Source organism: Eleginops maclovinus, chromosome 17 (assembly GCF_036324505.1).
Source record: "Eleginops maclovinus isolate JMC-PN-2008 ecotype Puerto Natales chromosome 17, JC_Emac_rtc_rv5, whole genome shotgun sequence".
Taxonomy (NCBI): domain Eukaryota; kingdom Metazoa; phylum Chordata; class Actinopteri; order Perciformes; family Eleginopidae; genus Eleginops; species Eleginops maclovinus.
Window position 1 is genome coordinate 4,898,431 of NC_086365.1, and position 26,899 is coordinate 4,925,329.

The window sequence follows — 26,899 nt, forward strand, 5'->3', positions numbered from 1 at the left end:
ATTTCTAAATTGTATTTGTGTGGGGGAAGCAGGAAACCATGCCAAGGTAAAACTGTAGTTTCATATTAGTCACTGTGGGTGATATGGTTTGGATTGATGCTGAATGAGGTCATGTGGCTTGGTTTGTGTTAACATATCATGGCTGTGATAGCAGTGTATGTTTTTGGCTATGCCATGGGTTTTTATTTGACATTTATTAAAATTGGCATAATTGGGTTACAAAGAGAGGGTTTAGGGTTTTCTATGGGTCCTGAAGCTGACCTAAACCAGTGAGATTCCCATCAGCAGAGGGTTTCACCTCCAAGTGCAGCTCCACGCTGCGTTGGAGATCTACCAGCTCACCCAACACCTACTGCACTAGACACAAATCCGTTGATATCCTGGCGGTCGGACATGCAACGATTTAGTGCCTGAAATAAGTGATACAACGGCAGCTGGTGATTTGAAGCTATGCTGGCAGTTGCGTTCCTAAGCAGACTACGGTGGCCTTGCGCGTAGATTTTGGAGGGTACATTCTAAACCGAGGTTGGAGGCTTTAGGACAGCCATTTTTCCGGTGCCATATCAGCACCGAAGATTTGGTATCGGACAAGACTTATGTATAGGGTTATATATCGAAGTTAGATCTTTTTCAAAGGGATTTCTTTAGGTGCAGATGTATTCTGTTCCGCATAGATTTTCTGTATACTGATGCGTTTGTCAACTTGCAGAAAATAAATCCAGATCTATTTCTTATCCTTGGACAGCAACTTTGAATACTATAAGTATGGAAGAAGCAAGTTTTCCATTGTAAAATTGTTCATAGATATTATTTTACACCAATGAAATTGCTTTAAATGGGCTTAACTCAGGAAAATAAATGTTGGAAATGTAACAAAGAAGTGTTCTTTATTTTTCTATGGGATTGCCCAATGGTACTGCCTTTTTAGAAGGGGGTATTGGAAAACCTTGAAGGGTGTCTCAAAAAAACACTCCTGGAATCGCCACAGCTCTGTTTGCTTTGGGACAAATCCCTTGCGCCAGCAGGCCTTACTAAAGCGGAGTTTGGTCTAACTTCAGCAGATTTTATTGTAGCGGCCAGGCTTATTCTGGCAACCGGAAGAGCCTGCAAATGCCAGAGTTTACAGAATGGTTAAACTCATGACTGGGACTGCTTCCTTTGAGATTATGATCGCCAGGGTAAAAAACGCACCAAGCAAAACTAACGGAATATGGCCTGTATTAAAGGTGCATCGTCTTACAAAGCGTACAGGATACTAGGAGGCAGGAAGTCTATCAGTATATGTACTTATGTATATAAACATGTATACTATACATGTTGGAAATGTGTTTTTACATGCTATGCGTTGCTGTATAATGGTGCACGTACAGTATGTAGGCATGTGTATGTGTAAGAGGTATCGGGTTGCTGGTGGAATTGGTTTCGCTTCCTTTTAAGTTGGATGTCTTGTTTGTTTTCCTTTAGCTAAAATTATTGTTTTACTTGGCCCATATTTGTGTCTTTTGCATTTATGTATATCATGTGAACATTTAATACAAATCTTAATGACCATAAAGAGGAAATACTATAAGAGACTATCACACAATTATATTGTGTTTTCTGTTAATTATTTCATATAAATCAACACAAACTGCTAAATTCTTCAATTTTAATGATTAACTCAAAACAAGTATGTGTCAAATTTCCTAAGAGTTTCCTCTGATTCATAGTCTTGTGATTTTTATCCTTCCAATTGTTTGCCTATGTGATACACTGCCAACTTGTCAATGTCTAAAGTAGTGTCAGTGGCCTATTTATTGTGATGGAATAACACATTGTCCCTCAGTGAAATGAAAAACAAAAGGATTTAATGTTTGTGAGAGCTGTCTGAACTTATGGCTGCCTGTCAATTTCTGGCAGTGAAAACTAAGTAGGAACAGACGCATAAAGCTCCTTACACAACTCTCTTCTTGTTTTAAACAGGAAATCACAAGACTTTTCTGGAAAGAATCAAAATTGAGAAAAAGGGTCAAGTGACGTACAGAGCTAATACAGTGGAAGTCATTTCCAACTTAACAGGCTTTTTTTTTGTTAAATATTGCAGCATGCTCAGCTATTTTGACTCAAACTTCTAGGAATGTTGCATTGAAAGTTAAGACCACGCCACGGGTAGAAGCAAGAAAGTATAAGCCATGAGGAAGCTTAGTAGTTATTAGTCATACAGTCGTATATCAAAGGTAGGGTGTTGATTTATGATTTAGCTTTACATCTGTGGTATGATCCTCCCAATGAACTCAAGGCTACAGGGGCCAATCTTTGCAGGATAATTCTCCAAAACTGTGCGAAGCCTTAGGGGAAAGGAAATCATGATGGATAGAACAGCACTGCCATTTTGCTCTGATCATTGGGGAATTTTCTGGAATCTCCGCTCCGGCATGTGTACAAACTGGAAATCCCTAGACTTGTTTTCCCTTTTAAAACACATTGTCCTGACGAGTTTTCACAGTGCAGATCCTGGGGCGGGAAGAGGTCTGATCTTGCCCACCCAAGTGTGTGCATGAGCTATGAAATAAGAAAAAAGCTCATGCTTGATCACTCTTCAGCCGTGAGTCACTGAAAACATACAGTACATGCCAAAAATGTTAACCTTACTGTTTGATCAAATAGTTTACAATCTCATGACCGGATCCGAAATGACGATGTTGAAACACAAGCTCCATCCTCTTACCAGCCAGACGAAGAGTCATTAAAACAATATTTTCTATTAGAGTATTTTATAAGATAACTATCATGAGATTACAATTCAACAGCTAGGCTATTAAGTGGCTTTTTATAAAGACTCATTTTCCCCAGAGGATAAATCCTACTGACATTGGTGACTCCCTAACTTTTTTAGCAGCTCCCTCCAAATGTCACAAAACGATTTTACATCTTTTTTGCACATTTGCGTTAGTATCCTACCCACAAATACTGTAAACAATTGTATCACAGTTGTGGAGTAGTGGCAGACTCAGGCTTTCTGAAGGGCAAAATATATTAAGGACACCATCTGCTGACAGAGGGCCACCAAGCAAAGAAATGTATCCAGCAGGGCAGCCTATAGCACTTCATTGTGTCTTTCTGTCTTTACAATTGTAGGTCTCTGGAGGTCCTTCATCACATTCTCTCCAGTGAAATAGATTTCAGAGAGCACTTTATCATGCTTTATCCTCAGGCATTCAAGAGGGCACTTTTGTGATGCATTTACATTCTATAAAAATAAACAGTAAGCCTATTACATTTAAATCTGGGTTATTTTAAGGCAAATGATATCATATCATATCATATTATATCATATTTTTGGCAGTAGGTGAAATTACCAGCTTGGAAATGGGCTCTTGGGAGATGACAGGAAATATTATTAACATCAGAGGTGGCAAGTACATTTTTCATGTACTGCACTTAGTACAATTTTGAGTTACTTGTACTTCAATTGAGTATTTCCATGTTATGCTACGTTGTATTTCACTACAATACCGAGGTAAAACGTGAACTGCTACTCCACTTCATTTATTTAATATCTTTAGTTACTTTCCTGATTTGGATTAATGATGGTAAATATAATCAACCCTTAAATCAGACTTTAGTTACACCTGGAGTAAATCCAGCAGCTACCCTGCAGTATACAAAGCCATTCAAACTAGCTGCACCTTTACCAGCTCTGAGAACACTTTAATGATCAATAATTATAAAACATATCAGAGATAATATTCTGAAATGGACCAATCTGCATAATACTTTTATTTTTGGTACTTTAAGTATATGTTGATGCTAATACATTTGCAATTTGACTTGAGTAACATTTTTAATGCAGGACTTGTACTTGTAACTTGGTACTTCTACTACAAGATCTGAGTACTTATTCCACCTCTGAGTAACATGCATTCATAAATGTAATTGGTTTGCTGTGTTCAAGATTGAAACGGGTTTAGCAAACTGTAGGGAAACTCCCACAGGTTCCTTAAGTGAGCATTCAGGAAATGTGGCTACTTACTTGGTGAGGTCATTGACACATCAGTGCTTGATAAACAGCAGAAAGGAGGCAGATAGTAGCAGTGGGGATCAGCTGGCGTTGGATGAGAAGTTTATCTGCTTATGAAGAAAAGCGATCTTTTTTTATCGACATATTCAGCGGAGTTCTCTGGTGCTGCGCTGCTTGTTGTTGGACTCTAATTGAGCCTACCAAAAGAGAAGAAAAATAAAAGCCTAAAGTTGAAATCAGCCGAACTTCTGGTAAGTTATCTTACTAACGAAACAGTGGGTCTCGTTTTAGTACGGACCCGGTTAAAGGAAAACATCTTAGTTTATATTCTCGCCACGACATGTTGTTTTTGATTATCGTTTCGACAGCCATGTGCTGTGATGCTGCTTTCGAGGTCGCTTCCAAAGCATCGGCAATTAGTGTCTCGTGGTTTAACTCGACTTAGTGTAAAACTGTACTGTTCTTACAACTGTTTCAGAGGCGAATATTTAAGAAATAAGAGATGCAGACTCCATTGATGTTTTAAGGCAAATAAAGATAGAAAATAAACAGACTCAAAGACTTGAATTCAAATATTTGAGGGTCATTGGAGGACATTTCCTGTCCCATCTGTAAAATGTGCTGCTGCCATGGGTAGACCAAAGCTGTCCTCTCTTTTATTTTTCAGATGTATCGTATTCTTTCAGTCTAGAACAAGTGTGGCACTCTTACCCACTCAACCCTGCTACTCACATTATCACAATAAGACAAATTCAATGCAAAGTTATCTTTCTTTAGGTAAATAACTAAGTTTGTCCTTGCCTTGAAAGTAGCATTACATTCTGCAGCTAGCATGAATTCCTAAATGATAAAGCTAAAATAGGCATTGATTTGCAAACCTGTTACTATAATTCAATCAATCAATAAGAAATGACAGAAAAAGGGTTGCGCAATAGTAGTACAATTTAATATTTTTAGAAAAATGACATGTTAAATATACTTTAGCATAATCTACATGTTTTAAAATGTTCCCAGATTATGAATTCCTTTTTTTGTTTATTTAAAGTTGATTGCTGTTGATTTTAAAGTTCTACAACCCATGGAGCGCTGACGAAAAGCAACAAATACAATATCTAATAGAAAGTGTACCATTGATACCCGAGCTTGCCAAATCATCTTTTGTGATGCTTCACCAGCTTTTTTTATAAAATACATTAAAAAAAGAAAATAAAGGATTCATTTTTTTTTAAGGTTTTGATGTTAAAATGTCTTCCAATTCTGCAATGATCCTTGAATATTATCTGTTATTGTGTGAATCACTTTGCCATACAACTATTTCATATGTTTTACACTACACCACTAAGAAACAACACTAACAAATCCATTAGAAAGCTGCAGCTGATTCAGAACGCTGCGGCTCGAGTCCTCACTCACAGTAAGAGAGTGGATCACATCAGTCCAGTTCTGAAGTCTTTACACTGGCTTCCTGTCTGTCAAATAATCGATTTCAAAGTTCTGCTGCTGGTTTATAAAGCATTGAATGGTTTAGGCCCAAAATACATTTGTGATCTCCTGCTACATTATGAACCATCCAGAACTCTCAGGTCTTCTGGAACGGGTCAGCTTTCCGTCCCCAGAGTCAGAACTAACCAAGGAGAAGCAGCGTTCAGTTATTATGCTCCAAATATCTGGAACAAACTCCCAGAACCCTGCAGGGCCGCTGCTACTCATACTACTTTTAAATCCAGGCTGAAAACACATCTTTCTGCCGCTGCTTTTAATTGAACTGTTCTTATCTAACATTGCACTGTGACTTCTATTCTGCACTCTAACTTTTATTCATGTGTTTTATACCTGTTGTGTTTATTTCATTATCTTTGCTCTTAAATGACTGTTTTTAAATGCCTTTTTATAATGTGTTTCTGCTGCACTATTTCTTAATGCTCTTAATGTCTTTCATTTTTGTAAAGCACTTTGAATTGCCTTGTGTTGAAAGGTGCTAAATAAACTTGCCTTACCAATGTTGTCAACAAACGGTCTAAAGAAAATCTGATAAGACCCTCTCTGAGCTGCTTTTCTACTTAACAGTATTATTTCCTGTTTCTGTGGTTGCTTCCTAGCAGATACGCTTTCTCCACAAACACATCCTTTCTACCAAATCTTCTAACAATTCCTGTACTGAAAAAAATCCTTGAGTGAAAAAGTATCTTAACATGTGTATTGTCGTTTTCTTTTGCAGCCTTTACAACAGGAGTCATGGTGGCAGCAATCCTTAAGTTGTATTTTATTGGAACAGCTCTGAGTGTCCTTGCTGTCTTCTATGAGATGGTGGACTCCTTTGGTGGTATGATGTACATCCAGGACAACCAGTACACTTTGGACCATCAGACACAGAGACAGATATCCTCAGGCCACGACAGGAGACGATCGCCTGTGACTAAAAACATCGGCTAATAAGGAGAACCTTGAAGTCACCATTTACAAAAATATGGCACCTGTATCGGATGTACAGGTGCTGGCTTTTGTGGCAATGACTCTCCGATCGCTGTGGATTATAAATATCCTGCTTTCATCGCTGAGTATGGACATCTTCACAGTCTAACTTGCTGGACATGTACTGGATTAGAAACTAATCTGTTTTAGAGCAGCTGCAGACCCAATGAGAAATGTACAGCACTACTGAACAATGATTTGCACTCAAAATGAAACTGTATTTTTTAATGTGAAATTTGAGCGTTTTCTATTTCAAATAAAGGAATTTCAAAATGTTTGAAATGTTGCAATGACTACACCAGCCAAAGTAGAATGCCAGTTTACTAGAGTTTGTTGTAATGTAGCCAATCATAAAATAAAACCATTTCAGCAGTGATTTAGGAACTGCAGGTTGAGCCTTGCATTATAGCTAAAGGGCTCTACAGATGTTATCTCTTTATTGCAGAAACAAGTGCTCAGAACTTAGACTAGTTAAGTCATGTTCCTTTGCTTTGATTCAACACATATGCAAAACCTCGGGTCACAAGACAGCCCATGAACTCAGTAAAGCAGCCAGAACACAAGCTCTGCCAGATTTACAAAGCCCCCTTTAATTTTTCACCTGATAAGGCAAGAGTAAATGCTTTTGTTTGCCCGAAACTAGAGGCGATAAACTAACACCAGTTTGATTTTGGTGAGATGAAGTTACAGGGGGGTGGCATATACGGCAGCCATAACACTAGCTCTGCCAAATTTAGAAGCCCATCTGCCAAATTTGGAGTCCATCGGATGAAAACTGTTGGAGAACTTTGGGCAAATACAGTATCTAAATAGCGCAAAATATTGAACATAAAATTCCAAATGTCAGACTTCCTGTTGGGTTTAGGATATGCCTCCAAGAGGCCAATCCCAAAATATTGAATTTTTCACCAGACCTGACAAGTTTGTGGGGAAACCTTTAGGCATTCAAAATAGCGATTTATTAACCAATTTATATCAATTCTAGGGAATGTCAGTGCTCGGGACCTAAACAAGAAGATATCTTTACCCCATGTAAATAGCTGATTGTGCAAAAGGAGCCCTGTGAGGTGATTCTGGGTCATTGTTCTGTGCTCTATGGTGTATTTACAATTAATCAAATAGATGAATATGTGCATTGTGAAACAGATGAAGCAACAGGAAATCTTTAGGTTACTTGCATTACCCCAGTTCTCAGATTATCATGAGTAAGATGTCTCAGTTGGGGAAGTGCCTCCCTGCATATACCTCAGAAGCATCAATTTCATCCTGATTGGCGGTTGATCTTGATGGCTGTGTCAGGGAATCCTCCAAACCTTAAAGTAGCTTGCGCTTCAACGCAGCATCATTCAAAATAAGCACCTCTTCTCGTTTCGCCTCAGCAGGGAGGGCTGTCTGGTGAGACAACTCCCTATTGCTACTCTGAGGGGTTACACAAGAAACCTAACGTTCTCAGTCATAGCATTTGTTTCGATGTATCACTATGAGATATAGAGAGTCCTGTATTGCCCGACAAGCTCAACACCAGCAGTGATGACATTGATGCTTCTGAGGTAAACACAAGGAGGCGCATCCCATAGTGATACATTGAAACGAATGCTATGATTGAGAACATCAGTGATGTCTGGCCCTCTTAAACATTTTAGCCTATTTCACCTTACTTTTTATGCTTTTACCGGTGAGTTACTGTATGTTTCAGTCTCACTGTCTTCATCAGGCCCAGATATTCAGCTCATGAGCTGGTTGTTTGCTTTCATGATGTTAAGCACTCAAGCACACTCAAGCAGATGTTAAAACAAACTGTAACCACAATTCTTCTAGCTGGACTATCTCAGTCAGCTGTCTTCCTAAATGAGTCAGTTGCCTGTTGCAGTTGACTCCCCCGGTCCGGTGACTCAAAGCTACATTATTGACCAAGCTTTAAGCATGTCATGTCATGTCATTTTTTATTATTGCATAACATCTCTCAGGAAAGTCTGCACCTCTGTTGCTCTGTGTTTTCTATCGGTAGACCTGCAGGGCAGTATTAGTCAGCACACATGGGCATAATGTGCTCCATGCACAAAGAGTAGCAGTCAGGCCAACAAACAACTCTCTTTCTTTCGGTTTTGAATTATAAAACAAAAACTGTACATGCATCTAGTAAATACTGTATTTCAATTGCATCTCATGTTTTATTTCAGAAAATACAAATCTGAAAGGATGGAACAGCTAGTAACCTTATGTCACTGAAAAGGATCAGGAACATAAGTGCGGTGAACAATAACTGCTTTGAATGAGCTATTAACAAATTGTTTTGACAATGAGTTCAAATGTTGAGCTAAATCACTTTCCATGTTAGTAGTAAACTGTAACAGCAGGGTTTCCAGGTGAGCCTGAGGCAAAACAGCTATGCTACTCAATACACAGCTCACATCACTATTAGGTGTGTCTTGACATTTCTTAGTGAGGAGTGGCATTACAGGAATCATAAACCATTTAATGTCGAGCCTAAAAGCTTAAACTCTGGGAACCTTTGGACGCTAGGAGTCAGGCAGCTGAAGCATCATGGTGAATAAGTAGCGACCTCTAGCGTTCAGTTGTGCCAACTACAAATTAAATCAGGAAGAAAACGTCTCATACGCGGCTTTCACTCCTCCTTTTACTGTCAAACGTGCAACAACTTCTCCATTTCGGCTCTTAGGCATTGGTTTTTCTCATTTATTGTCTCACAATTCGTCTCACTGATTCCCACATTTTCCTTTCTTGCATCGGTTGCAAACGGCAACAAGGTGTGTTTCCATCAAATGCACTTGAAATGTAAATGCGTCTTTACGCGCAGGTCACCTGGATGCGGGCAGAAACACCTGCTGGTAGAGGACACAGCACTTTTTATGTCCAAGCACGTCCCACCCCCATTAGCTTTAGGAGCTCAGCACAATTTACCGAGTGAGTATCGGCTGGCATCTCGGTCACTGGGACCCTTATATTGGTGAGGCCCGTTTAATTTTGCATCGGATATGATCTGGAGATTGGTGGTCCTCGGTGGGTTGTGCGTCCTTCTCCTGGGTGCTGAAGGCAGCAGCTGCGGGGGGAAGACGGTGACTTTCCACCGGACTCAGCAGGATGAGAGCCAGGGCCAAGGGCACGCACGCCCGAGGAGGGGCAGCTCCTCTGGCACCCCAAGGCCTTTCTACCGTCCTCCTTTCACCTCCTGTCGGACCCCCCTCACCCCTGACGAGCACAAGGTTCTGGATGACAATACGCATGAGGTGAGGTGTGTTTGAGTTAAATTTTTTCATTAATTTGAAGCTGAGAAAGGCTTGGTGCATAGGCATGAGCAAGGTGCATCAAATAAATCCCCCAAAATGTTAAACATTTGCAGCCACTATGCTTTTAATAAGACATGAAAAATCTATTTCAGAACACAGATTAACATTTTACTTGAAGAGAAAGTGATGTTTTTCTTGCTTCTTTTGCATTGTTCCAGGATATTCAAGTTAAGACGTTTCTTTAAAAAACACAATAAAGTAGTGAAACTGTAAAAGAACCAAGTGGAACTATAACACCAAAAGTAGATCAAAGCATGATAAAGATACTAAATAGCAAATGATTCAAATGATAATGAAACATTACACATGTTTATCATATTTATCAGCTAATTCACTCCGTTTGGCGAAAAGTGTTCCTCTACAATATCAGGAAGTGGACATTTTGTATTGCTGAATTTATTCATGTATTTACTTTTTACTTTAGAGAGCGATGCTGTCATATGATTATCTCTGCTTCTCTCTTCCAGACAGGGTTTAATGGTGATGATGGCTCCTATGTGATTCTTACATGGGTGGGCGATGGTACAGGGGTGAGTGTCTTACAGTACCAGAGGTCAGATCATCGTCCTCAACACAACATGCTGTCTACTGTACTTGTATCTTTTTATGAGATACAGAAACATTAATATTCAGACTTTATACTGTTGTCCAATTTGAAGCAGAGCATGCAGTTTATTTATTCAGAAATTGCATTTATGTATGATACTATAATTTTAAAAAACAGTCTGAAATATACAGTGCTCATATTTCGAAATAAAGAAGTAATCCTCAGTTTGAAATGATATCTTACTACAACTTCATAATTGTGTCAACCACATTATAGTCATAATCATTTTAACCACATTGCTGCATTTCCTAGGTCGTCCTGGTGCTATCGACGTTTAGTGCTCCAATAGATACTTTCATGACAGGAGGCTCCTCACGACTTTACCGAAGGTGAGTAAGGATCCCATATAGTATGACAAATAACATGAGCACCACATCCCATCTTGAGAAAATCTCAAACATTGAAAAAATTTGTATTTTTTCTCTCATCAGCACGATTATGCAAAATCCTTTCATGACATTTCCCATCGGATCAACCACACCTTCATAAGGGAGGAGTTTGGAGTCAGTGTTGGACCTGGAAGCTCTGTAAGTCAACAGTTGGGAACCTGCTGGGAGTGGACAGTTAGAGTTTCGGTTGTGGAAACAGACATGCAGGGAAGTGTGTGAAGTTGCCTCACAAAAAGTGTGAAGACATCTCTGCTGTCTGAGGATCTTGTGCCACTCAAACCGTTTTGTTTACTCCTGTCTGTCCTCAAAAGTACACCCATATACTATTTATATTCACAATTTGGATGTTTTTTAATAAATATTTTTCGACTTTCTTATTACATTTGGTAAATGTGTGAACTGATGAATGTATAAGCAGTGTTCGAAAATGTAAAACGGCCACAAAAAAGCTACGAGTCAAGTTTCTTACACTTCAAAATATGCAGTACACATGTGTTTTATTTTCTTCTTGTTAACTGTCATCATCCAGGCCAACTTTGCATGTCATGTCTGCATTTAATTGACAGGTGATACTGACAGCAGATATACCGGTGGTGGATCACCCAGGAGGGATCATCTTCACCTCCACAGATGCCGGAGCGACCTTCAAGTTCATCCAACTGCCTTTCCACCTTGCTCAGCCAATCACGTACCACTTCCTCAACCCTGACTACCTGGTGGCCCTCAGCATTGACGTAAGTCACACAAATTTATGTTGTTTCTCTTAATTTTCCTTTTTTTTTTTATCAACAAGGTCATGGTGGTTTTCCTTGCTCTGTGTAGCAAACTGGTGTTTATTATAGCATTATTCCTCCCCACACTCATCAAGCACACACCTTGAAGTAAAGGTAAACACTGCTCTGTTCCTTCCTGACTCGCAGGGCGGTCTGTGGCTCTCTCTGGACTTTGGTGCCAAGTGGACAAAAGTTCATGATGGAGTGCATTCTTTCTCATGGTGAGAAATAAAAGGGAACAAAACCAGGCACACTAAATTACACGATTTAAATAAAAGCACATGTTAGAAGAACCTTGTTTTGCCAGTAACATAATTTTACAATTACAATTTTCCTTAGAAAAAAAAGGTATATTAAACATGCAGTGTGTTTTGTTATGGCTAAGAAAACTTGAAAATCATCATTGTTCATGTTAATGTTTTTACTTCCTTTTCTTTAAGGGGTGCTGGCATTAATCTGTTCTTCAGCTTCAGTAGAGCAGACACAGGTAAGAAGTTATATGAATATACTATAAACCAAAAATCAGAAACATTTCTCTTGACCTGAATCATTTACACATGTTTTAGAACGATACACCTTTGTGGTGCTAAATTAAGCAAAACATACTCTTAAACAGAACCCAGACCGACTGTATTAACAATATGTGCCTCTATTGTTTGGTTGTTGGGCTACATTATCTTTATTTTATTATTTAAAATGTTAAAAATCAATGCATAATATATAGCTGACATTAAAGTGCAACCAATTCTAAAAACAAACACTATAGTATGTTTGTTCATAAGAGAAAATCCATCTGCAACAAGCCAGCATAAAAATAATCAAGAATAAAAGGTAGAGAATAGATAGAAAGTGGGATTGGTGCAAACATTCAATATTCAATTGAAACAGCAAAAATCAAAACATGATATAACAGTTTAAACACTTTAAGAGACACATCAGTGAAAGGTATGATTATAAAAAATAAAAACGCAATGAAATGGCGATCCCTCTCGGTAAAATATAAATAAGTATTAAATGAATGATTGTTTAATGAGTATTTTTATTACCTATTAAATAATGAGGTAGAAAGCTTTGTTGGGGATCAAAAACAAGATTTTAGCAAAGCAGTTTTTCTTTTATCTAAAATAAATAGCTTGATTAAATAAAAGCATAGGAGAAAATCAGTCAATAAGAGTCCTGAGTATCTCATTCCCTGCTACTAATTCTTCTTCTGCTTTTTGCCGTAGTTGAGGCAGATGAGAGGGGGGATCTCGTGCTGAAGAGGACACAAGATCTGGGGAAGACCTTCACCACAATCCATGAAGACATCTACAGTTTTGGCTACATCGGAGCCTTTCTCTTCTTCTCTGTGATGGAGGACTCGGTAGGATATACTCAGCCTCCAGTATACACGCATGTTACTTATCAAATCACATAAACTAAAAAGGCAATAATGCATTTTTTTCTCGCAGAGATCCCCTCGTGTCATGTACTTCTCATCAGACCAAGGAGAAACCTTCAGTCGGGCACTACTCCCCGCAGCCTCCACTGAGCAGGTGAGAAACACAACTAATACCGAGACATTAAATTACTTTATAGATAATAACTAAAAAGTAAAAAACACTTCTTGTTTATTAAAACCGTGGTCCTATTTTAATGAAATGTATTATATCAACATATTTTACATAACTGTATTAGGTTAGTTGAAAGCAATAATATTAAGTTGAACCTAACATTTAAACTTAATTATTGTTTTCTACTAACTTAATACAGTTATGTGAAATCTGTTGACATAATTCGAGTCAACATTTCAGTTTTTACAGAGTAGTGGGACTATTGTTTACTCGTTCTGTGTATGGATAATATAATCCATAATTTAGCAAATGTAACTATTTGCTATTTTATTTATGCAAAATTCTGGTCTACCTACTTCTGATGTCTGGAAAGTTTTAAACGCTGTGACCTACTCATTTATGGTTATTGAGTTTGGTTTGTCTTGAGTAAAAACATTGATGGCAACACTTCCTTTTTTCAACACCGACTGAACACACATCTGTTCTGGCGAAACACCCACCAGCATAATCAACTTGTTGACAGCACAAACACCCACTCTCTCTCACGACGATTAGCTTTAGGCAAAGATCAAATTAGTCATCACAAGCTGTTTATTTATTCATTGGAATTACAGATTACAGTGCTCTATAATTCAATAAACCTGTGTGTTTGCAGTTCTACTCCATCCTGGATGGAGATGTAGATATGCTCTTCATGCACGTTGACAACCCCGGAGGTAATACACAATGCTTTGTCAATCACTTTCTAATGAAACAAGCTTAAAAACATGCTTGACACATATTTGCAAATGCTGTGAAGAAAACAGGGCAGTATTTATAGCTCTCTCAGCCCCTTTTGCTGTAATGGAAAAGCTTAACGGTAAAAGCAGGACTGGTTTCACAAGTTCTCTGTGTTGCTGACGAATCTTTCCATTTTACTGAGAGTGTTTGTACATGCAAGTCCATCTGCTTAGTCTTTGTTCCCTCATCCCTCCCCCCTCAGTCTTGCCTTCTTATTAATGTGTTTGTCTGTTCCCTTACTCATATTTCGAATTATTTTTTCACAGGCAAGTTCTCCAGTTAGTGCTGTATGGGTTAAGGTGATGGGACTTTTGTGCTGCTGAGATAAATAGGGGGCATGTGGGGTAGAGGGGTTTTATCTTTTTTTTGGCTGGAGGGAGAGAGATTTAGTTTACACTGCAAAAGCTGACATACATATCTTGGGATCAGGGTGTGACACAAACACACACACACACACACACACACACACACACACACACACACACACACACACACACACACACACACACACACACACACACACACACACACACACACACACACACACACACACACAGAGACACACGTTAAAAAGCATGTCATCATCTCTCTCAGCTGAGCTTGTTCTTCATGGCTTTAGCTGACACGTGCGTGAGCTTCACACACCTTAAATATGACTGATGATGACTTGTTGTCATTATGCTGATGTTTGTGTTGCAGTACTTATTCCCAGTTGCTTACTCTCTTTGAAGGTGATAAACCCCGAGTTGAATCTCCTCTTTAAAGCCCCAACTAAAATAAACGTACTACAGCTGCTTGCCATAAATGACAATTACTACTTAGCAGTAGTTTTCCAACTACCACTGCTGTACTTAACCTCCCATGACCTGGGACTTTCCATGACTCAAATGCATAAGAACCCACAAGACACAAAGGGACTGTGTGTAGGATTTAGTTTGAATTAAATAAAAAGGACTTTTTGTAAACTCTCTTGGGTTTGGTTTGTGAGACTGTATGTTGCGGGTCGCAATCTGAGTCACGAATGCTGTTTTTATGCTGTGGCCGTGACATATTTGGGGGCCTGTGAAAAGGCTGTCTTGGATAAGTGCCAGTTTGGTGAGTGGGGCTACGTTTTGCTGTGCTCTGCCGCTCTGAAATGTAGTTTGGGAAGCACTAGTTTTCCAAATAACCACTTTAGATCAAAATAACAAAGTGTCATTTGAAATGGTAAACCCTTAACATTGACTTCCGAATGTTGAACGATTAAATGTGTCATTAATCCTTGTTTTGTGTCGTTTCCTGTTACTGTGTCATGTTTGGTTTCACTTCCTGTCTGCGTTTCCCTCCTGTGCTTGATTATGTCATTGTGTTAACCTGTTGCCCCTGTGTTTCTCCTCCCCTCTCCAGCTGTGTCATGTCTTGTGATAACCCTTGTGTATTTACTGTCTGTTGCCCTTTTGTCTCTTGTTCGGTTGTCGTCATTACCCACCTGATCTTGTCCATGTTACCTGCTTGTTCCTGTTCGTCCATGTGTCTGCCCCTGTTCCTGTTGTCCCTGTATTCCCTGGTTAGTGTAGGTTAGGTTTTTCTTTGTTTAATAGTACAGCTTTAATTTGAATAAAGCTCGCCTTTTGTTTGGACCCACACCTGCCTCCCTTTGTTTTACTGCACTTGGGTCCTGTTACCACAACCCTGACAAAATGGACTGCATTCATAAAGCGCGTTTTGAGTCTTTACAACCTCTTAAAGCACTTTTACCTATACACGTCAGCAAATATCCATTCAAACTGTGGCAGAGAAAGCCTCACAAGGTGCTCATATTCAAACAATGTTGGCCATGCCATCAGGAGCAACCTTCCGATTGAAAGATGACCACACTACCTCACAGCACATTTCTACAGGATGGTACAATGTTGAAAAAGTTAATCTCAAGCCTTGGATAAGGGGCCACATTTTGAAAGTTCTGTCCCTCCCCTGGACTGCATACAACCATATATTTCTGTTAAACTAAATATGCTGCTCGCTAACTTTGGCCCTCATCATTAGAAGTGTCATCATGTGTTTTACTAAAGTGTTCTTTCTGTCACCACAGACACCTTCTTTGGAACCATGTACACATCAGATGATCGCGGTATATTATTCTCTAAATCACTGGAGCGCCACCTGTTCGATGGGCACAGGAAGAGTGATTTCACCAACATCACGTCACTGAGAGGAGTCTACCTCACGAATAAACTAGACAAAGGTAGGGGTTTTTTCGTTTGTAGAATAATGTGATTGGTCAACTAAAAAAACATTCTTTGTGTGTATTCTATTATCGCTTTAATGTTGTGGTACAAGAACTGTTATTCAGCCACACAATGGGTGACATGTTCCTTGATTAATATCAACATGGGCAAGTTACTCCCTAGAGCATCAACTGTTTATTATTCCTCCACCAGTTGAAAAAAGTCCCCCATAAACGCAATACAGATGCACTACTTACTTATGTTGAGTTAAGTTTGTTAAGATCTATAGTGCCCAGCTATTTTGGGCCATTACAAATATGAACATTTTTATTTTGTAATGTAAACATTGCTGGTTTTCTTTCTAAAATGGGATTTTTTGCCAACAGACAAAAGTAGAACAATTTAGGTCAGCCGTTCAGCTAACCTGCCTCATAGCCACTTATTCACTTTTCAGTTTGAGAAAATATTGAAGTATAATTTTGATGTGTTTTGTTGCAGATGGCCGTATAAGATCTGTCATTTCCTTCAATAGAGGAGGGATGTGGAGGCAGCTTAACAAACCTGAGAATGTGGAATGTGAAGAGCAAATCAAGAATGTATGTTGTAATCAGAAAGAATTAAACCCAGTTTGCATGTGCTTACTGACACTCTTAGTGTCACTAAACCATCACGTGTGGTTTTTTTTCAGTGTCACCTTCACATTCATGGAGAGCACAGTCGTAACAACCGCATCGTTCCCATGCTGGCTCTGTCAGAGCCCACTGCCATCGGTCTGGTTATCGCTCATGGTAATTAAACAGTAATGCCTTTTCTTTTACAATTATGACACCATTTAGGTATCTGCTGTACAGTGTGGCAAACTGAAACCTCTCACTTAACTTTTGCTCCATTGTTTTGAATGTTAAAATATGATTATTTCGTGATCTCCTCTCTTCTCCAGGTACCGTGGGTGACTCTCTGTCATCGTCGCAGCACCCTGATGTGTTTGTCTCTTCAGACGGGGGTTATAACTGGAGGGGCACACTGAGGGGTCCTCACCACTACAGCATATTGGACTCAGGGGGTCTCATTGTTGCTGTGGAGACTCAGCGTGAAGGACAAGTCAAGACTATCAAGTACTGAACATATATTTTGTACTTCAAGCACACTGCAACACTTTGGTTTTATACAGCCTTCAAGGGCAGAAAGTTCTTATAGATGCAATTTTTTCTCGTCACCAGGTTCTCTACAGACGAAGGTCAGTGCTGGAAGTCGTATAACTTCACCGATCAGCCCTTCTTCTTCGCAGGCCTGGCGTCTGAGCCGGGTACTAAGGCCATGAATGTCAGCGTGTGGGGGTTCAGGCCTGAAGAGGACAGCCAGCCCATGTGGGTTGCTGTCACCATCGATTTTCAGAGCCTCATTACAAGAGAGTGTGAGTCAATATGCTGTAATGCCGTTTCCCTCCCCCCGGATCACAGAAATCACTCCCTGGGGGTAGGTGTGTAGTGAAGTGGAGTGCAGTTTCTCATTATGGAAACAACCTGGGATTTTCCACAACTCAAATTTTTAAGAACCTGTGTGACATAAAGGAACAATTTATAGAATGTGGCTCCATCTAGTGGTACGATTGCAAATTGTCAATAACAGAATACACTTTTTTTGGAAATGGGCCTCGAGTGATTTACAATCATTTCCTTTTTCACTGTTTATATTGGCCATACCTTATTATTGTAATGTAATATATGCATTACCAGCGTTAACCAATTGGGAAATCCACATGAGGTTTTTCCAGGTCACATAAAACTAGCTTCTTTTCTTTGTTACTGACAGTGTTATTCTGCTCGTTCATGCTTTGATTCCTCAGGTAATGACCAGGACTATGAAGAGTGGTTGGCTCATGCTACATATGAAGGAGATTTGAAAAGAAGGGGTTGTCTCCTGGGTGTCAAAGAGACCTACAGGAGGCTAAAGAAGCAATCTGTGTGCAGAAATGGCAGAGGTTTTGTGGTGAGCAAGAAGCAAAGCCCCTGCCTGTGCACCAGAGAAGATTACGTATGGTATGTCAATTTGTTTTACATTTTAGATAATGACATACTCAAACCCAAGATTTCATAGAAAACAATCCCTTATATCCTCTGTATTTCACCACAGCGACTACGGCTACTATCGCCATGTGAACACATCAGAGTGTGTGAGACAGAACGCTGCAAACAAAACCTTGGAGCTCTGTCTGAATGGGGAGGAGGACGAGCTTCTGACAGCTGGGTAATAACAGTCACTCATTTTAAAAAGAGGAAACTCCTCCACATGCTCACACAAGTCTGACTGTGTTTTCAGGTACCGTAAGGTCCCGAGTGATAGGTGTGAGGGGGGATTCAACCTCCAGCTCGCAGTGCAAACAGTCATCAGACCCTGTGGGGTTAAACCAAGCCCCGGACCACCACCTGCCAAGTCCTCTTCTCCAATCAGACACTTTGACACACCAGTCAGTTGTTGCTCTAAAGAGTCTGTGTGCACCTTCAGTTGTTCCTGAAGTATTTTAGGAAGATAACACTTGTTGTGTTTTATTCCAGCGGGAGAGGCTAGTTTTGATCCTGGTGTGTGCTGGAGCAGGAGCCATCGTGTTGGTAGCTATCGTCTCTGCCATCATCGCTGTCAAAAGGGTGGTTCAAAGAAACAGGTGAGCCACACACACACACACACACACACACACACACACACACACACACACACACACACACACACACACACACACACACACACACACACACACACACACACACACACACACACACACACACACACACACACACACACACACACACACACACACACACACACACACACACACACACACACACACACATCTGCATGTCCAGCTTTATGCAACCAATGGTAGCTGACGACTCTGGTTTCATTTCCCCATCTACAGTTCCCCAGTATACCGTTTCTCCAACCTAAGGATTCAGGATGAAGATAACAGCAACACTGCTGACCTTGAAAGCGCCACCAGCAGCAATGGCACAGTCTGCCAGCAGGACTCAGACGATGTAAGAGCTAATCACACAATTTTAAAAAGGGTGATATATTGCTTTTTCACTAGAAAGCCGTTTCAGATTATGTGATTTTACCATGTATGTATACGTTGTTGTTTTTATTTTCTAGGATCTTATTGAATGACACGTGACCTATCGCCATGGATTTAATGAACGTTTCAAATAACTCCAGCAGATGTAAAAAAGACCAGAAAAGGTCTTTTGGACTAATGTTTTGCTGGTAGCACTCACTGTGGAGAGTTCTGAGGATTACAGTACAAGCATGAGAATGTCTTTATTTCTTGAGCTTGCGCCATTTCACAGTTTTATTACTCACTCTTTGATTTGTACAGTCTTCTTTTTTTAATTGTGATTTCATTATCTATTTGCACCACCTTTTTACTTTCTCTTTTAATGTGAATACAAATGAGTAATCCTAAAAATGTGCATTTATTTTAAAAAACACTACATCATATTATCATGTGTTTCTTTCAGTTTAAAATATATCACGGTGATTCTTAAATGTACAATAAACCTCTGGGTCAATCAATCAGAGGACACTGGAGGCGCTGTAACGCCTCTCATACTTTTCCGAATGGACAGGGAAGAAGAAAAAGCAGGACGTCAGTGTTATGGAAACAAAGATCTGTTATTAATATGATGTATCACTCGCAAAAACCTGCCCACTCTTACAGTGCGTCAGAAAGATGCAGCGAAATGACTCGTACAGTAGATGTTTGGCCAAACAGACCACTATTCATGCATTGTATCATCCGCATGAGCGTATGCAGTAAGGGATAAATTCACACCAAAAATACATCAGAGCAAAATCTTTGTGCCTCACACAGACCACATCAGCAAACACATTTACTCAATAAAAGTGACACCATGTAAGCTGTCTTTAAGAACCAATTATGCTAAGGACAGGTTCCCATATTCCCTTAGTGCTTGCTTAAAGTACTATCCTATCCTTCTAATAAATAATTCAAATTGATTTATTCTTCAAAAACTGTGGTCAGGTGTTAACAATAACAAATAAAATACAAAACTAACTGAATAAAAGATTAAACCACACCTAGTATCCACCTTGAATGGAAGAGACATTGTGGTAATGCATGTTTGGCTTTATTACAATATTATCTGGTATTTACTAATGCAACATTTCATTTAAATATAATGTATTCTAAATAACTTTTAAAAAGTGCTTTTAGATTCTGCTCAGAGGTAGAAAACAAACACAAGAACCTACAGAACTGCCTGTTTGTTCGTCTTGAGTTTCTCCAACAGAGTGAAGCATCTTACTGCCTCTCGTCCCTCTAACATCTCAGCTGTCATTACACCGAATCACTGTTATCAGTTTTGGTGAACTGCGCCGAGTATTCGTGGTTACTGTGGCAATTGCGCAGGTAAGCAAGGTGTGAACCTTCACATTAATGTTACTTTTCAACGTGTTACTTCGAACTTATTTATAACACTGCAATTAGAGTTATTTAGGTGTCAGTTAGCAGACGTAAACAGCGACAAGGAAGTTACACAGCAGTGAACGTAACGTCAGTTCACCGTTAGATGCTACAGTAGACGCTAGTTAGCGTGTTTAAGTGTAGCTTCAGCGCTATGTACAATATGATACAGTCAATAAAGGCTAGATAAGTGCATAATAACGACCTACTACATCGTAATAACTCATTCAAGGAAGCAAAACACCCTACCAACTTTCTGTTGCATGAGCCACTTGTATTGTATTAGCAACCAAAGGAAAGTCATCTTAAGTTAATGCTATTGTATATTGGTTAATGTATAATTTACAATAACAATACACCCTATTGCTATTGGGTCATTCCAGAATTGGACATTTAAACATCACAACTTTTGATAAAATGACCATTTATTTTCTAGTTTCCTGTTTTGTATTTGAGAAAAACAAGTGGTAAACTTGTTCACAACCATCACAACAATGTGTTTGGCCAGCTCATGCATCAATGGTACATATTTTATGTTTTGTTTTTAGAAATGTCTATTACTTTATTATCTAACTATATTGTAAACACAGTAGTGTTTTTTTTGTTGATTGTTAAGAAAAATGGTTAATTGTTGTAACCTTAACATGTTTTTACCACAGGTTGTTTGGTGTGTAACAAACTGAATGAAGACAAAGATGGTCAGGGCGGGTGGTAAGTAAATATGGGGTCAGATCAGTCTCATAATACACACATGCACACAGAAGGATTCACAGTTGTATTTCAGGATCCACACACATGTTTTTCAATGCACACACAAATGTGTTCCATTTCATATACATGTAAATAAAATCCTAATACAGAAAAAAGTTTTATATGTGTAACTTTGATCCACATATATTTGTTTTCTGTTTAAAACCTGCACACACAAACCGCTTTCTGTGCATTCGTGTGTGGGTTTTTTGAGACACCCCTATGGCGACGGTCACCCGATTCGTACTTGTAATGTTTTTTATCTATAGCCAATCAGATGTCTCCTCCATTCTAAGCCAGTCACACTGGCGCGCCCTCACGAGGGTATGATTTCTTGCGTTCATGACGTAGCACTTCATATACGCATTTTGCGCAATCCGGACTCTGGAGCTGACAGGTCAACTTCAACATGGCGTCTAACACAAGTGTAAGTGACAAGTGTCTCTGCGTTAATGACTCAATATGTTTTCAGTGACGGCGCCATGGGGGGGCATTCGAGGGCCGTGCCCCCCCTAGCGGTCATTGATTCCCCCCCTACCACAGGCCATGGCGTGGCCCCAAAAAATATCCCTTTTAGTTATTATGTTAATATTAAATGTGCAAACTGTAATTTAAATGAAATAAAAGGAAATTAACTTCGAAAACGCATCATTTTGGTTGTGCATGCATAGCCGGTTACTAGTCTTGGTCAATGCTCATTGGTCGCTGAGTAAACTTGGTACGACGCAACTCACAACTGGCAAATGCACTTGCAGCACTAAATCCAGAGGCCGATAACTTCCTTGATGTGAAAGCTGTGAAGCATATTCTCGACCTGTCACAATCGACTATAATTGGCGCTGAGTTTGAAGTTGCTAAAGAGTTTTTAATTTCACAAAAGCAAGCAATGGAGGGAGATTGGACCATACAGCACATCATCTCAACGTACCACAACCATCTGACTGCCATGCCCAATGTGCTGACTTCTTTCAAACATGCATTAACATTTGGCACATCCACAGCAATGTGTGAGAATTCATTCTCCACTCTTGAGAAATGTTTTTTTCGGAACATAGATGCACTATGCTGCACGAGAGAAAGGCCAGGTTGGTGCAGCTTGCATTCGAGAAAGACTTGACATGCAAATGCACTAGTGAATGGAAGGACACAGTACTTAGAAGGTTCAGCAGCAACACTCGTCTCCTGCAACTCTTCTGACCGTAACTCGTTTGTTCATTTCACTTTTTGAAGCCAGCCCTGGCTTTCATGATAAGGCCTACTAGGTCCAAACTTTACCCCACCCCTTTCTGCCTTTTATTATCGTCTTCGTTTGCGTAATCTGTGTGCATAGGGCTACCACATAGCCTAGACTAAGTGTCATGATATGGAAATTAACAAATAAAAAAACTAATAATAATAAAGAAAAACGTGTTTCGTTTTTGATAGCATTTCTACTGTATTGGATTATGATGTCGCCACTGCGTTAAAATATTTCTCAAACGGCACTACATCACGAACGCAAGAAATCATACCCTCGTGGGGGTGCGCTCATGTGATTGGCTTAGAATGGAGGAGACATCTGATTGGCTATAGATGGAAAACATTACAAGTACGAATCGGGTGACCGTCAGGGGAGTCTCAAAAAACCCACACACGAATGCACAGCAATCCATGCACAGAGCGGTGTGTGTGCAGGTTCAGCGGCTTGAAACGGAAAACAAATGTGTGTGGATCAATAATACAAATGTAAAAAATACTTTCTGTATTTGGATTTTATTTACATGTATATGAAACGGAACATATTTGTGTGTGCATTGAAAAACATTTGTGTGGATCCTGAAATACAAGTGTGAATCCTTCTGTGTGCATTTGTGTATTATGAGACTGATCTGACCCCACAAGTAAATCCCCCTTTAAGAAATACGCCACAGTATAATTATAATGGGAATTATTTTGTGATGTTTCATAAATGTGGATTTAATTGTGTATCTTTTCTCCCAGGTATTTTGAAGATTGCAGCGCTCATATTTGCATTCCTGCTAGCTGTCTTTCTGGTTTTTCAACTGCTGGAGATAAACATGGAGTTGAATCTGAGCAGTGTGATCTGTGAGTAACATTCCCTTTACAGTCAAACCCGTCACCACGCTCAAGACTGCCCGAGCAGCTCCGACAAAAGAACTGGGAGAGTTATCAGGTGTAAAGGAAACATAAAACCTATTCAAACAGTTATTGTGAAAGGTGTATTTCAGTAAGTCTTTTGTTTATTGTACGTTGTGTTTACATTACAGAAACCAAATATGTTTTTTCTTTAGGCGAGGGAGTAGTCAAACAGAGCTGCGTTTGAATCAGCACTTTTGAGGTGTCGATGGATAATCTCCTATAACCTATATACTTCTTTGCTTTTCAGCGAGATCTATGCCTGTGAATGAAGCATGTACGTATTGTTTGATTATTATTGTTTCCTCTTTTTGCTCGTTTCTTAATATCTGATACTGTTGATACAAGTTCCTCCTTTTTTTGTTTCCTTTTTGTATTCTTTCTATAGCAGTTGATGCCGGAATGGTAAAAATAAGGCCCACACAGACAAAAAAAAAAGCCCTGCACATTTGAATGTTTTGTTTTTAGCTTAGTGCTTTAGTGTCAATAGATTCCTTTTGGTTGAGTAAAGGTTCAAACGTGGTTCTTTTTTCTCCCTCTGTGTCTGTAGACTTACCATTATTACCTGACTATGTGCTGCCTGGTGTGTGTTGTGTAAATGTTGTTGTATATTCACAGCAATAAAGCCGGTGAAGTACAAGTGTGGGATGTCCAAGGTATGCCCGCCGGGACACCTGGCCTTCAAGATGGCGAGTGGAGCAGCCAGCGTGGTGGGACCCAGAATCTGCCTGGAGGACAGACTGTACGTGAAGTCACATTTTAAAACCTTTGCAAACACTGCGGCACATATTTCACTTTTAATGTTCGTGGCTAATTCTTGAACTAGGTTTTATTTGTTGCAATTTGGGACATTTTTCCGTCACAGCAGCATAGATAAGACATCGCACATGAGTGAGAAGTAAATCAAAAAAGATATACATATCAGCAGTAGAAGATAAAAATTGTGCGAGAAGAAATCTACATGCACGTAAATAGAATATGATATATACAAGAACAGAATGTAGAGATGAATATTGTGCAGTAAGGTTAACTGAAATACTGTTTATTACAGTGATCACTATTTAGATACATACATTGTAATATGCAGATGAATGCTTATGGAGGCACTTCACAGAGCTCAGGTGTTTAATAGTCTTATGGGATGTGGGATGAAAGTGTCTCTGAGTGATGGGGTCTTTGATAATCCTGTGGGCTCTCTTCCTGCTGATGTGCTGTGCAGTTTCCACCACCCTCTGTAGAGTCTTACGGTATAGGCCTATCAAACTCCAAAAGTGTAAACATTGGATACAATATAAACTTTACAATTTACATTTGAGTCAGCAGACTAATTACAGTTTGAAGTTAAATGTAAATCCTCAGGGGACCACCTGAAAATAATATGTATAAAAAAGAGTGGATTAGTGATTTGAGAAGGAAAAGGTGGGGTGTGGTTAAACGAAGAGCAACTCACTAGATGGGATGTGAGAAAAACCCCTCAGCTGGTGCTTGGTTTCAGAAGTGATGCTATTTGTATACATGTAAGATGTAAATTTGTGTTCACATTTGCATATTTTCATACTAACTTATTAACAAAGCCTTTTTCACCTCACTGTAAGTCTTGCTGTTTGGCATTTATAGCGTGTAGCATAAAAATGACACAGCAGTGCAAATGCAGTGTAGTGCAGTGAATCAACATGTATTAAACAGTTTATATAACTCAATAATGTAGCCGTTTCCCTCTGCGGCATTACATTATCACAAGTTTAAACATGTGTTCTCTTCTCATTGTCATTCTTTGTTTTGTTTTAGATTAATGAGCGGAGTGAAGAACAACGTGGGGAGAGGAATCAACATCGCCCTGATAAATGGTAACGTTATCAGACTTGTTACCACGCCTCAAGAAAACTGCTACAGATAGCAATAGAAGAGCAGCAGCCGTTTAACCACCACCAAGATAGCGCAATATAACTGTGAATCTCCTGTTGGTGTCACATTTGGTTCAACATGATCTTTTCTCTCCCCACAGGGAGAACAGGGGACCTTATCAACACAGCCTTTTTTGATATGTGGGGTGGAGGTGAGTGCATTTAGAGATCATAAATAAATATATAGTATATATGCATTGTATTAACCATGTGTAACCTTCTGCAGATGTGGCTCCTCTCATTAAGTTAGTGAAGGGAATAGAGGACGGGACGATCGTGATGATGGCCTCCTTCGATGATGCCGCGACAAAGTACGGACTTTTTATACACCTTCCCGTCGCCTGCTGATACAGTTTAGATCCTTGTTGTTTGAGCTGTCTCTATTATCGGCTGGGATGTGGCCGTAACATAATATCTGTCTTCTTTGTTCTGCAGACTCAACGATGAGGCCAGGAAGCTCATCGCTGATCTGGGAAGCTCGATTGTCAGTAACCTGGGATTCCGCGATAACTGGATCTTTGTAGGAGGGAAAGGCGTCAAGACCAAGAGTCCATTTGAGCAGGTAACAGGTTTACATCTACTTCCTTTAAATGAAGCGCAGCTTCAAAAGCAACAACAACAACAGTATCATTTCTCAAGAGAGCAATTTTTTCCCAAATCAGCCTTACCACATACATTATATAACTTCACTCTACCAGCAAATCCATAAAACATAAAAATGGCTCCTGGTCAAGTCGGTCTGATGGCTCAGCTTAAGCGAAACAGAAGCTTGGAAAACAAACAATCCACTCAGGTCAAAAGGGCACACATGTTTCATATATATGTTTCACATTAATCAGATACACAGATTGAAATATGTGAAACACAATGTGGAAATTATACCCGAGAGCATTCAGAAAAAAACCCAGCCCTGTGTTTAAACTACCTCGGGGAAACATCCCACTCCTCAGGCAATATGGTAATTACTGTGAGAACACAAGAGCCTGAGAAATCCCAGAACACCTGCGACTCACAGGCTGCTGCTGGCCTTTCATTATTGTACGTGCTGGTTAAAAGCTACTTCACATTATCTGTTTGTCTGTATCATTTATTGTATCTGTCAGGGTCTGTCTGATCAGGAAACAGTATCCATTGGATTAAAAACATGTGTGTGTCCCTCCCCAGCATATAAAGAACAGTGCGGACACCAACAAGTTCGAGGGATGGCCGGAGGTGTTGGAGATGGAAGGCTGCGTGCCTCAGAGACAGGACTAATGACCCCCACCCATTACACCTCCCATACGTTCCCGTTCTCATGAGAATCTTTAAGCAGTTATACTTGTTTGGGCAGAAAAAGCCATTCTTACAGCTCTCACCCCAAAGCTTGGTATTCAAATGTACCTACCAGAACAAAATCGCTCCAGGCGGAGCTGCTGTGAAACCCGTTTCTCTGTATTCATACCATTATGTAGTCTGGATTCGGCGCATGTTTGGAGCAAGATGGTGGAGTGCACTGATTTGAAGGGAATTATCTTTGATTATTGGCTTTCTGTCATTGAGGCCC

At 39.7% G+C, this 26,899-nt stretch overlaps 2 protein-coding genes and 1 long non-coding RNA gene across 3 annotated transcripts; all 3 read left to right on the forward strand.

The window, feature by feature from the left end:
* The first annotated feature begins 3,902 nt into the window (after positions 1-3,902).
* LOC134878850 (uncharacterized) lies at positions 3,903-6,747 on the forward strand. The gene is made up of 2 exons (XR_010167744.1): positions 3,903-4,251; positions 6,219-6,747. It is a non-coding gene; the product is annotated as an uncharacterized LOC134878850 (long non-coding RNA).
* Positions 6,748-9,468: 2,721 nt separating this feature from the next.
* Positions 9,469-23,729, forward strand: si:dkey-159a18.1 (sortilin). The gene is made up of 24 exons (XM_063906054.1): positions 9,469-9,720; positions 10,248-10,310; positions 10,689-10,715; positions 10,822-10,914; positions 11,343-11,510; positions 11,697-11,770; positions 11,990-12,036; positions 12,776-12,912; positions 13,001-13,084; positions 13,758-13,818; positions 15,954-16,106; positions 16,588-16,685; positions 16,778-16,877; positions 17,030-17,204; positions 17,310-17,503; positions 17,936-18,128; positions 18,223-18,336; positions 18,409-18,556; positions 18,645-18,751; positions 19,004-19,121; positions 19,237-20,512; positions 21,226-21,277; positions 23,297-23,401; positions 23,703-23,729. Exons 1-21 carry the CDS (start codon positions 9,469-9,471, stop codon positions 19,249-19,251), a joined length of 2,421 nt encoding a protein of 806 aa, XP_063762124.1. The 3' UTR covers positions 19,252-20,512; positions 21,226-21,277; positions 23,297-23,401; positions 23,703-23,729.
* fam3c (FAM3 metabolism regulating signaling molecule C) lies at positions 23,374-26,610 on the forward strand. The gene is made up of 7 exons (XM_063906056.1): positions 23,374-23,401; positions 24,071-24,194; positions 25,241-25,299; positions 25,458-25,508; positions 25,583-25,667; positions 25,792-25,918; positions 26,521-26,610. Exons 1-7 carry the CDS (start codon positions 23,374-23,376, stop codon positions 26,608-26,610), a joined length of 564 nt encoding a protein of 187 aa, XP_063762126.1.
* Positions 26,611-26,899: the final 289 nt, after the last annotated feature.